The sequence below is a fragment of the Achroia grisella genome, unplaced genomic scaffold (assembly GCF_030625045.1).
Source record: "Achroia grisella isolate CSIRO2021 unplaced genomic scaffold, CSIRO_AGI_Agris_v1 utg2471, whole genome shotgun sequence".
NCBI lineage: Eukaryota > Metazoa > Arthropoda > Insecta > Lepidoptera > Pyralidae > Achroia > Achroia grisella.
In genome coordinates, this window is record NW_026712739.1 from 464,700 (window position 1) to 478,054 (window position 13,355).

General features: G+C 37.5%; 1 protein-coding gene and 1 non-coding gene across 2 annotated transcripts; one reads left to right on the plus strand and one right to left on the minus strand.

The window, feature by feature from the left end:
- Positions 1 to 12: 12 nt before the first annotated feature.
- On the minus strand, positions 13 to 12,977 carry LOC131842750 (ran GTPase-activating protein 1). The gene is made up of 11 exons (XM_059191314.1): positions 12,746 to 12,977; positions 11,375 to 11,509; positions 10,613 to 10,765; positions 8,871 to 9,040; positions 7,889 to 7,991; positions 5,963 to 6,074; positions 4,515 to 4,604; positions 4,025 to 4,165; positions 3,378 to 3,487; positions 1,954 to 2,133; positions 13 to 534 (listed from the first exon to the last, which is right to left on the minus strand). Exons 1-11 carry the CDS (start codon positions 12,944 to 12,946, stop codon positions 343 to 345), a joined length of 1,587 nt encoding a protein of 528 aa, XP_059047297.1. The 5' UTR covers positions 12,947 to 12,977; the 3' UTR covers positions 13 to 342.
- Positions 2,564 to 2,635, plus strand: Trnae-uuc (transfer RNA glutamic acid (anticodon UUC)). Its single transcript has one exon. It is a non-coding gene; the product is annotated as a tRNA-Glu (tRNA).
- Positions 12,978 to 13,355: the final 378 nt, after the last annotated feature.

Here is a 13,355-nt window from a genome sequence, read left to right on the forward strand (position 1 = left end):
TTATACTGTAATCTTATATATAAAATTCTCGTGTCACAGTTTTCGTTCCCATACTCCTCCGAAACGGCTTGACCGATTCTCATGAAATTTTGTGAGTGTATTGAATAGGTCTGAGAATCGGCCAAGATCTATTTTTCATCCCCCTAAATGTTAGGGATAGTCCACCCCTAATTTTTTTTTATTTTAAGGCAAAACAACGTTTGCCGGGACAGCTAGTTATTTATATAAAAAAACATCTATTCAAAAGAGCAACACACAAGTTTAGATCCATCGCTCTAACAAAGAACCACCGTCCAGTTTCCATTAAAACAAGTATTTGTGATTTGAAGCAGTTTAATTACATCACATATACAGCATCTTGTGTTTCTCCACGACGTCCCGCGTGTCCGGGGGGAGGGTCGGCAGTTTACTGCTGATGAAGAACTTGAGGGTGTCCCGCAGCGCCGCGGGGAAGAATGGCTCATTGATGACGTCAGCGAGCGCGATGAAGCAGCCGGGGAGGAGCCAGCGGATCTTGTAATCTTTACTTTCAGACTGAAACAAAATAATCAAACAGTCATTCCTTATACAGGAATAAGTGCGTAGCGGTTTCTATGTTGATTATCGCATGCCTCTTCTTATTGTAATAGAGCAAGAGCCCACGACTGCCAGACATACGTCATATTAGTAAACGTGAAAGTTCTTGTATGTGTGTCCCCAACACAGGTAAGAACGATCCCCAAACATGAAACCTGGATCGTGGTTCCTTTGGCAGGTTACCCAATATAGGGTTCCAATGAGTCTGGTAGGATGAAGAACCAAGAAAACTGTGGCAATTTAGGAAACTCAGTTTAATAGTTCTCTCAATAATATATATAAAGTTCAGCTTTATTAAAATGAGGTAAGTTTATTTATAAAATAGTATAGTTTAGGGGGGTCCGGCGGGGGGTTGGAACCACACTACGTGTCTGGCAATGAGCAGCGCAAGTTATAATAATGCTACGAACAATATATGAAAATATGGAGTTTTTTAAAATAACGAATTTGATAATGAAATTTTTTACACCTTTGTTATCTGTTACCTGCCAAAGGAACCACGATCCAGGTTTCATGTTTGGGGATCTTTCTTACCAGTGTTGGGGACACACATACAAGAACTTTCACGTTTACTAAAATGACGTATGTCTGGCCGTCGTGGGCTCTTGGGCTATAAGAAGCACTAATAAATGACGACGATTTAGACTTTGAAGCCGGCTACCGCAAGGGAAACCCCAAGTAGCGCCCGTGACTTGTGACACGGGTGTAGGTTTAAAAGGCCCTTTTAGAATGCATTAACACTCACCTTCACTACTTGCAGCTTCCCCCCAGGCCCAACTAAGTCCAGGATAAACCCATTGCTAATACAATTCACTTTAGTATCCAAAACACAACCGGCACGCTCTGCGCTCGTCGACTGAATGCTGCGGCTCACGCAACGAAAGAGGATTATTCAACTACCGCCCTCAGTATTTATAGACCAAAGTCAGTGTAGTAGGTCGGTCTATAAACACTAGATGGCGCTATTTACAATATTTGTAAACACAAACTACCTTCTTTTAATATCTTTTTAAAATATCGGATTGTTTGTACAATATTGATGTGAACTCTACTGAGACTATTTTACAACTAACTATCTAACTAAATCTATTCAAGAGAGCAACACACAAGTTTCTTGCTCATTGTTCTTGTGATGAGTCTGCATTCCGAATGAGTGGTAGAATCAAAATATGACTATTCAAAAGTACTTGTAATTGAGTTTTAGATTGTTTTTGCAATCAATACAAAAGTCGCTACGCTATCATATATCAAGAAAGCAGTATGAACAACAAATTATAACGTTGTCCGCAAATAAAATTATTCTTGCTAGATATTGCTATCATCTATAAATTCATCTATCCTTAATTGAAATAAATAGTTCTAACATTATTATTGTACCTTAATAAGTCCAAGTGCTCGAAGCATACAGTTAGCAAGCAGCCAGGCAGCCGCGTGCTGTTCTCCAGCTCTCGCCATGAGCCGCGGGAACATCTGTTGCGCCAGTATGCCACGCAGTCCGGCCACGCTGAACGTCGCCTCCACGTACGCCTGGATCAGCTCTGACGGCTCCCTGATGGACTGTACAACACATTTTTAAGAGTTGATTTATAAACGATAATAATGTTTTTGTAGAAAAAACTTAAAATTCATTGCGCTTTAAACTTTATGCCCAATTTACACTCGGCCCGAGTGGGCAGGGAAGTGAACAGCGCGAGAGTGGAAACACTTCCCATGCCATTGGCGCTGCCACTCGCGCTGCCCGGCGCTCCCTCGATTGTCGGTTTTTCGTGCGCGAGTCAAAGGACTGGCAGCGCGAGTGGCAGCGTGTTTTTACATTCAGTTCTCTCGCTCAGTTGTCGCCCGCCAATATTTCCGGCAGCGCGAGTAGCAGGGGAAGCGACTGAATGTAAGCGTAGTTTAAAGGAAAAAATAATTTAAACATATAAAAAATAAAACTGAATGCTTGTCTTGTAAATAGTGGGTGTAAATTTCGACTCATCTCACCATCTCCCGTATGGTCTAGTGGCTAGGATACCTGGCTTTCACCCAGGAGGCTCGGGTTCGATTCCCGGTACGGGAATAACTTTTTGTAATTTTTTTTATAATAATCATTTATTTTTTACACTTAATAGTAATTTATTGCGATATATATATGTAATAAAAGCCGAGTCTTTTTAATAATTTTTTTATTAGTGATTTTGGGCTATTGTCAAAAGCTTACGATACGATATTCGACGACCTCGGTGGTCTAGCGGTCTAGCACACCGCTTTACGATGGTCGCGGGTTCGATTCCTCGCACGGCACAAACATTTGTATTCATGAGTATGATTGTTTGTATCGGTCTGGGTGTTTTCTATGTATAACATGTATGTATTTACAAAAAAAAATGTATATGTATCAGTTATCTAGTACCCATAACGCAAGCTCTGCTTAGCTTGGCACTAGATGGCGCTGTGCTCATTGTCCTGAGATATTATTATCTATACATACATATAAATAAAATTGGAGTGTCTGTTTGTAATATTGAAATAACCGTTTTTTACTACATGCATATGAATATAAATACGGTACATACACCAAAATAATATTTTTTACAATTTTTGTATGTCTACCTGTCTGTCTGTTTATTCCGGCTCATCTCTGAAACGGCTGGACCGATTTTGACGGGACTTTTATTGGCAGGTAGCTGATGTAATAAGGAATAACTTAGGCTACTTTTATTTTAGATATTCCACGAAATTCCACGCGTACAATAAAAATAAAAGGTGGTAAGATCCCATGATTTTTACTAATTATGGTATACTTTAAAATATAATTCTACCTGTAAATGAGCATCAATAACTTCAGCCGCGTTGGACCCGAGCCTGTCCAGGTTTGCTACTGTCGGCTCCTGGAGAAACCTTCCCACATCCGTCTCCACTTCTTCTACACCTGAAGCGAGACATTTATCATGTTTTTTTCCTTTTATTTGTGTCACAGTTTTTTCTTTATACATATTTAGATTTATTTTAATTCTTAGGCTCCCACTGCGATTTGTTATATTATATTAAAGTACATAATTTGATTTACTATTTAAATATAAAATTTAATCATAAAAAGTTTTCGCATGTATGTATGTGCTCTGATGTATACCCACGGTGTGCTCTGACCTGACCTCATGCTCATCTTATCTTCCTCCACTGGCGCCCCGCCAGCGTATACAATTAACAGGGAGGTGCACCATTTGGACCATCATAATAAAAAAAAACCTTGGGGGGAAGGGGATTGTTAGCAATGGGAACTAGTAACTCCTATTGCTAGCAATGTACCATGTTAGGTCGACCTCCACGTGGTTCTCCCTGGAAACTGGGCTAACTGACCTGACTTCATGTTTATCTTATCATCCTCCACTGGTGCCCCGCCAGCGTAACCCGTTAGCGCAGGCGGGTGCACCATTCCATTATCATATACAAAAAAAAAAAAACCAACCGGAAGTGTCCAGAGTTATATCTTTAACAATATCCGCTATCGAGCTGTCCAGAGTGGAATGCTGCGCGTCTTCAGTGGCACTGTCCTCGGAGTTCTCATCTGATTCATCTTCTTCATCATCTTCTCCAGAATCCGCCGCGTCTGGAGAAGTGAGTAAATAAATAAATAAATAACCCTGGACAATTAACACAGCGCCATCTAATCCCACGGTAAGCAGAGCTTGTGTTATGGGTACTAGACAACTGATATATACATAAATACATTTTCTGTTTGTAGATACATACATATTATACATAGAAAACACCCAGACTGATACAAACAATCATACTCATACAAATGTTTGCACAGTGCGAGGAATCGAACCCGCGACCATCGAAAGTAAAGCGATATGCTAAACCGCTAGACCACTGAGGCCGTCAAGACAAGTAGTATATATTTTAAATTGAGAAATTATGATAACGATGGTGATGGTGATGATGATGAAGTTTACCATCACTGTCGTCCCCGTCGCTGAGTTCCGCGCAGGACCCCAGTCTGTCTCGCATCGTCTTCTTATTCGCCGCACCACCCAAGCTGTTACCTGTCAGGGGAGAAAAGGCAGTCAAATTACAGGGTTTAATATTTTTTCGTTTCGTTTCGTCGTTAGTAATTCGTTTTATGGCAATTGCGTAAGATTTTACAACAAAATACCAGAAACCAGGTATATATAACAATAAATCTGCCTGAAAAAAGATTTAAATGTCATATAAAACAGTTCCTTTGCAAAAAAAGCTTACTATAAAATTGAAGAATTCGTTAACGACAATAATGTTTTTATAGAAAAACTTTAAATCTATAGCACTGACAATATTATCTGATTACATTAATAATGAGTGCGTAGCGACTTCTATGTTGATTATCGCATGCCTCTTACTTGTTATACTGTAATTATTTATATAAAAAAAACATCTATTAAAAAGAGCAACACACAAGTTTCTCGCTCGTTCTTCTTGTGATGAATCTGCATTCCGAATGAGTGGTAGAATCAAAATATGACTATTCAAAAGTGCTTGTAATGAGTTTATTTGAATAAAGATTATTTCTATTTCGTATTTAGTGCTGTACTAAAGACCTGAACTGCACTAGATCATTATAGGTAAACTAGCTATTGCCCGCGGCTTCGCTCGCGTTAATTTGACCCAAAGAAACTGATCACGTTTAGTTCGTACTGAACACCATTAAAACGTTTAAATATGTTCAAACCTTCATTTTGCATTTCACCACTACAAATTTCGCTAAACACGTTTATAAATTCTGAACGTCTGATTTCCTACAGTTAACTCTTTAAACGTATTTAAAGCAGCTGTCAGTTGTCAAACAGTCATCAATCAAATTTTTGACAATACAATATCGGGAATAAAAAGAAAATTGCCAGTAATATAAAAAAAATCCTCAATAAAATATTTTTTTACTAGTTTATAGATAAAGGTTGTTGTATTATACTTTGTAGTCGACGGTACTTATTAAATTAAAAATTAAAAAACTTATCCTAATTATCACATGATTGAATTATAAATATTTCTTAGAATCATTTTATTTAAATTACCCATTACATTAAATATTATTTTATGAGCGTGTAACACTGTGAACGAATGAAAATCTAAACTTCATTTTGGTAAACGCGATCTGTATAATGTTGGTGAATTCCATTTAAAGTAAAACGAGATCAACGTCGTTCTTTTTTTCGAGTTCACGCTGAACTCCGTTTCCTTGAACGTGTTTATGCTACGATTGGTGAAATCCGACCTTAGTGTGACATAAATAAATAAATATCCTTTGGTATCTTATGTAAGTTTTATACCTATTCCCATAAAAGAGCTATTGACTTTTTCTAAACGATACTTGGGTTAAGTTTGTCTTTAAGTTTAGTATTGATATTATCTATTCAGAGTACATTACCAGCAAGTACAACCCTGGCCAGCCTATCCGTGCTGTCCTTAGATGGTGTGATTGCCTCTATCAGCTCCATCACAGCTTCACGGCCTATCTCGTTGTGGCTCAGATCTAGAGACTGCAAAAGAGAAATTATACCTCTTACACATTTAGATAGATAGATAGATATATCGTTTATTTGTTTGTTACTAGTCACACACATAACAAGTTCATAAGAATATAAAAATACATAATACAACATAAGATTTATAAAACTGTGTTATTATGTGTGATCTGTAGCAATACAAACAGATCGAAGCTCAGCGTGGAACATTGTTCAGGGAACAAAACACTGATTTTCAGCTTCAACCCATTTGAGGGTACGTGAAAATAATAATTAAAATAAATATAAAATAAAAAGGAGCAATATTATTAGTGATTGTGTGTATATAATAAAAATAATGTAAATAGTTCAGAGTATAATTTGATATAATTTTAAATGAGTGGTAAGGATCAACAAAATAAAAAAAATAAAATATTAATAAGAGTAACATAGAGAAAAATAAAACTAATTTTTAGAAAACATTTCGTGAGATTACAACCGCTAGCCAAAAAATTTCTGTGGAATGCCTAAAATTTGTTTATCTAATAAGTATTCTTTGTGATGTTTTTTAAAACTGTGTACGGTAGTCAGATGCCTAAATGTTGGCGGGATGTTGTTCCAACATTTTGTTGCTTGGTAGCGGAAGCTGCCAGTAAATGCCACAGTTCTGTGTACTTGAAATGATAATTATATTATAGATGCATGCCCTGCATTGAAGCCGAAGAAACGGCTGCTCACGTAATCCTGGAGTCTGTGACACGAGATATATATTAGATGTAAAGATTGCTTTAAACATGTACTATATTTATTTGAAAAGAATACGAGCTGAGTTTCTTGTCAGTTCTTTGCTTGCATTCCACAATACATAAGTAACAAGCTTATGTATATGGACACAAACTTAAACAAGAAATACATCCCTACAGTAGAAGCTAGCAGTCTAGACTAAATTGAAAGAAAGAAAGAAAGAAAGAAAGAAAGAAAGAATATAAATAGACACGGAAATGAACTGGCCGCACAACTGCAAGGATCGGGGAGTTTAAGATTCAAATTCAAAAATCATTTATTCATGTAGGACATTTTAGCCGCTTATGAACGTTAAGTTTTTACATTATAATTTTTTTTCCCTACCGTCCAGTTCGGTATATAGATCCAATTGAGAAGAACTGGCAAGAAACTCAATTGAATCACTTTTTTTTAAAGCCAGTTTATTTACAATGTACATTTATATAGGTGTCTATGTCTAATATTAAATAAAAATCCCGAACATGAAAACTATTGCCATGCACGCTCGTCATTCAAGTAATCGTTTAGTGAGTAATAGGCCTTGCTCAGTAAATATGATTTAACAGATATTAGACAGATTCTCCCGGGGGCTGTTCAAGTATTACGTAAGCAGATTTATCACAATTATTTACCCCCCATCCCCCGTTGTCAGCAAAAGTAAGCAAAGCTCTTACCCCCTCCACCCATGCTTACGTAAACATCTCTCAATTAATGTATTGTTTTTTTAGCAAAGACAATGTGAGGGTTGTCATTTGTGTAAAAAAGTAAATTACGACCGATGACGTAATCATCATACAGACTCCCCCACCCCCATGTCATCCAAAATAAGCAAAGAAAAGACCCCCCGCCCCCCTATAGTGCTTACGTAATACTTGAACGGCCCCCCGACTTAAAAGACATGACATCCAGGGACTAGCGGAAATATTCAGTCAGCTCCTTAAGACTGACTCATTGGAGCAGCATCGCATGCACGAAAGTTTTGCTTACGCACATTGGGGGCTCCCGTGGCCGGGGGCCCCGTATAATTGATAAGGCAGATACGGCGGTAGCTACGCCCCTGTTCTTACCTCTAACAATGTAGAGTTCATTTTGAAACCCTTCGCTAGCGCTCTGGCACCTTTACTCTTCAACAAACAATCGCCAAAGTTGATTGACTTTAAATTTTTTAATCTGAAAATAAAAAAAAATAGCAATATAATAACAAAAAAGAACTTATTGTATTTATTTCGGCATATTTTTTTAAATAGAAATATACTTTATTCTAATAAACTCAGTACAAGCACTTTTGAATAGTTAGGTTTTTTTATTCTACCACTCATTCGGAATACAGACTATTCACAAGAAGAACGAGCGAGAAAGTTGTGTGTTGCTCCTTTGAATAGATGTTATTTCTACCAAAATTCTCTACTAATAATTAGTAGATTTTGTCCAATGTCTTTTGTCTCCGGGCTAAACAGACTATCTATACACATAAATAAAATTGGAGTGTCTGTTTGTAATATTGAAATAACCTTTTTTTACTACATGCATATGAATAAATACGGTACATACACCAAAATAACATTTTTTACAATTATTGTCTGTCTCTCTGTTTGTTCCGGCTAATCTCTGAAATGGCTGGACCGATTTTGACGGGACTTTTATTGGCAGGTAGCTGATGTAATAAGGAGTAACTTAGGCTACTTTTATTTTAGAAAAATAAAGTTAAATTCCACGCGGACGAAGTCGCAGGTACAGCTAGTTACCAATATAATAACGAAAAAGAACACTTGTATTTATTTCACCATATTCTTTTTAAACAATAATCTGAGATACAGTATAATTTTATACTAGTTCAGATGGCACAATTACACTTGTATGTTAAAATGATTGACTCTTATGTACAACTTAATTATGTAACACAACCTATAACTGCAATAAATATTATTATTATTATAAAAAAAAAACAGAAATAATCTTCATTCAAATAAACTCATTACAAGCACTTTTGAATAGATCACACGGACGAAGTCACGGCTGCAGCTAGTAATATAAATAAATGGTACATACCTGGGTAACGCGTCAGCTATGGCCTGAGCTCCTTTAGCGCCTATTGTGTTATCGTTCAAATTAAGGCACGACAAATTTGGATTGAGTTTGAACGCTTCAGATAGAGCGGATATACCAATATGGTATATACCATTCTGGGGCATGGCCACTTCCTCCAAAGTGCCCATTTGCTGAAACAAATATATCCGTTCGAAATTCAAAATACCAATTAAGTATACATAATTGGGCTCTGGTGTTGTACGCACTGACAGACAATTATATACACCTAAATTTATATTATATATTCAAATTCAAAAATCATTTATTCATGTAGGACATTTTAGCCGCTTATGAACGTCAAGTTTTTACATTATAATTTTATTTTTTCCCTACCGTCCAGTTCGGTATATAGATCCAATTGAGAAGAACTGGCAAGAAACTCAATTGAATTACTTTTTTTTTTAAAAGCCATATTAATTACAATTTATATTTATATAGGTGTCTATGTCTAACATTAAATGAAAATCCCGTGCATGAACAACTATTGCCATGCACGCTCGTCATTCAAGTAATCGTTTAGTGAGTAATAGGCTTTGCTCAGTAAATATGATTTAACAGATGTTTTGAATTTATTTAAGGGTAATTCCAACATATCCTTTGGTATCTTATTGTAAATTTTTATACAAAATAAATTAAACAGTCGTAACGTGGACTGACTTTACACTGAACTTAAATCTATGTTATCTGGAGGGGTACTAATGGAAGGGTGCCGAGTGTTGACAGGCAACCAACTCAGCATGAAGCTACAGATAAGTCTGCAGCGCTGATATTCTGTTGTCTCCTATAATTAAATACATCCTCCTCTACTCTAATGCTGTTGGCCGCAGCTGGCCTTTACAGCTTCACCGGACGATAGGGGGCGAGTGCAGATGGTACTCCAAACAAAGGAAGGACTTATGGAGCGGCTGAAGGCCAACTCCCGCCTGACGAGTTGGTCCGAATGGGTTCGAACTATTACTTCGTAATATTATAAACGAGGGGGAAAGGGGATTGTAAGTAATGTGGACTCATGACCTCATTACTAGCAATGTACCATGTCAGGTTGACCTCCACGCGGTTCCCCCTGGAAACCATCGTGATAAATTCCTGGTGAATTTATCGCGATGGGCTAACTGACCCGACCTCATGCTCATCTTGTCATCCCCTACTGGTGCCCCGCCATCTCTCATTCGCTTCGTTCTTGTCAGAACGGTCGTGGTCATTACGTAGTGGGATGTGAAGCTGATGTCATCCGGCGCACGACAGCTCGCCATTTGTCTCTACTGTCTACCATTCTGGTACACTCGTGGAGTGGACCGCATATTGCTGCTTTGATTTGGTCGGTCCATCGCATGGGTCCAATTAAATACATACTTACACACATTGTTCAAAATCTACCCTGTATCAGCGTAAGCACAGATATTATATTATATTAGAGTCCGTTAGTTTTCTGTTCCCGCGCGTTCCCTTCCCCTCCCTAACTAGTAACAAACGGACCGTACAGCGGCCTTGACGCGCGCGCGCATTGTGTTGTGAATTAAAATAAATTAGAACTGTGTTAACCTACTGTGAAGTTGGAAAGCTAGCGAAGATACCTTCGAGACCCTGAAGAAATCCGCAGAACCATAAAGGTAAATGACTGACGCTTCCCTAACATTTTGGTAGCAGAGTAGTTTCCCAAACATATATATATACGTGAATGTTTATATATTACACTTCTATACCTGAAACACTTTGGCTAAAGCCGTAGAGCCCTCATTTTCCAATCTGTTTCGACCTGCGATGAAGACTTTCAGTTTCCTGGGATTCGTTGACAGTGCTTTGGCTAGGAGCCGTGCTCCAGTGATGCCGAGACCGTTGTTGTTTAGTCGTAACTCCTGAAAATTATAATAAAAACAATCTCAGGACAATTCACACAGCGCCATCTAGACCCAAGTTAAGCTAAATTCTTAACCTCCTCAACAATATCTTCACCCAGCACAACCTCTCCCACACTTGGCTAAGGCCCGTGTAGGTGAGTATTACCTTCTTTTAAATGTATAAAAGAAGAGAAAAAAAAAAGAAAAATAATAATAATAATCTCAGGACAATTCACACAGCGCCATCTACACCCAAGTTAGGCTAGCTAAAGCTTGTGCTACAGGTACTAGATAACTGATACAAGTAGATAGATACTTTGTAAATATGGACAAGCTCATTAGAAAAGAATACGAGCTGAGTTTCTTGTCAGATCTTCTCATCTCGAAATCATTCCGAACTGACGGTAGATTTGATATTATTTGATATTTGATATCATGAACAAAGATATTTTGAATTGATTTGATATGGATAAATGTATGACTATTTTATTTATGTATGGACAAATGTATCACTATTAATGTACATTTATGTATCAAGAAATGTATATTTATGAATGAATAAATGTATGACATACATATATATATATATATATATGTATGGATAAATATATGATCAGTTACACATACTTGTAGTTGATCGCAGACATCACTCTGTAGTAACTTGACGAGACCTTCAACACCGATGGGTCCAAAGGCATTGTCGCTCAAGTCAAGGACTGACAGTCGAGCCCCAGCTGAGATCATGCCGTCACCCAGCGCACTCTGAAATTGTATCATAAATACAATAGAATAGAGTACAAAATTCTTTATCTAGTGCGTGGTGGTTATCACCTCACCACTGTATACATGACTATCTGTACCCGCGATTTCGTCCGCATGGAGTTTAAGTTTATTTTCTAAAATAAAAGTAGCCTAAGTTACTCCTTATTACATTAGCTACCTGCTAATAAGTTTTTGTTTTTTATATCATGCAATCAGTCATCCAGACTATAAGCAGATTTGTTGACTATCTGATATTGTGAGAGGTGATTCTCCATTGAGAATCCAGCCTCAGATATTCCAGCTTATGCTAGACAGTTGAAGTCTGGTATTTTACGTCTCTTAAGAGGTGCCATATAATCAGGCAATGTCAGTTGAACAGCAAGTTTATTTGGATGTCTGTCCAGCTTGATTTTATATTTTTTTATTATTTGAGAGATTTCCTCCTTGACAGAGTTGATACCCAGGTGGCGATGAGCCTCTGAGTTACGAATAAACCAGGGTGCATTACAGGTTTGCTTCAATATGTAGTTTTGTGCTCTTTGAATTTTGTTGATGTTGGTAATAAAAGAGCCGTCAAAATCAGTCCAGCCATTTCAGAGATTATCAAACAAGAATTGTAAAAAATGTTATTTTGGTTTATGTACCATATTTATATTCATAGGCATGTAGTAAAAATCAGTTATTTCAATATTACAAACAGAAACCCCAATTTTAATTATATGTTTGTATAGATAGAATAGAATAGAACAGTGTTTTTCAATCTTTTTGATTTCGCAACCCCCTTTACAGACCAAGATATTCTGGCGACCCCCTTTTTTTTTTTTTTTAATGATAATGGAATGGTGCATCCGCCTGCGCTAACGGTTTACGCTGGCGGGGCACCAGTGGAGGATGATAAGATGAACATGAGGTCAAATCAGTTAGCCCAACGTGACAAATTCACCGGAATGTATCACGATGGTTTCCAGGGGGAACCGCGTGGAGGTCGATCTGACATGGTACATTGCTAGCAATAGGAACATTAGTCCACATTACAGGCGACCCCCTTTGTGTAATAGAAAATCAAAGAATTAGTAAAAAAAAAGGTAGAAATTTGTTTTTAGACGAAAACACGAATATCCAGAACTGGCTCGAGAAGCTCTTAAATTATTTGCCATTCACCACTTCATACTTGTGAACTGAACTTGTGAAATTACAGACACTTAAATTTTATTTATTAGTATTGATAATGCTTACCAACGCAGGTGGTATTTCTGTCTTCATTCTCCCTGTGAACATGTCTGAGAATCTGGCGACCTTGAACTCTGGATGGTGCTCCAAAGCCTTGGCTATGGCCTGGGCTGCGGCAACACCTAACGTGTTGCCAGTTAAGGTCAGGTAATGAAGGTCGGGACAGGCGTTGATGGCATCCACAATAGGCTGAGCTGGAAGAAACATTTTAGCTACACTGCAATGTAAGTGTAAATTTTATTTTCGGAAGTTGGGTATCTGCAGTCCGTACTGTTACTATAAGCAGGTGAGTTGTTGGTAGTAGGTATGGCAGAACCTCTATCCTTTGATAAGATCCTTGTTTCAGCTAGCAAGAAATCTTTCTAGCAGAAACATGGAGATCTAAAAAATTTAAGATTCCGTTAATGATAACAATGTTTTTATAGAAATGCTTAAAATCCATAGCACTGACAATATTATCTGATTACACTAATAATGAGTGCTTAGCCATTTCTATGTTGATTATTGCATGCCTCTTACTTGTTATACTGTAATTATTTATATAAAAAAAACATCAACACACAAGTTTCTTGCTCATTCTTCTTGTGATGAATCTGCGTTCCGAATGAGTGGTAGA

Excerpts from the sequence above, each read along its gene's own strand:
- LOC131842750 (XM_059191314.1), bottom strand. The coding sequence starts at position 12,946 with ATGTTTCTTCCAGCTCAGCCTATTGTGGATGCCATCAACGCCTGTCCC. Across the intron at positions 11,510-12,745 it reads CAGAAATACCACCTGCGTTG|AGTGCGCTGGGTGACGGCAT; the intron begins GTAAGCATTATC and ends ATACAATTTCAG. Across the intron at positions 535-1,953 it reads GAGCACTTGGACTTATTAAG|TCTGAAAGTAAAGATTACAA; the intron begins GTACAATAATAA and ends ATTTTGTTTCAG.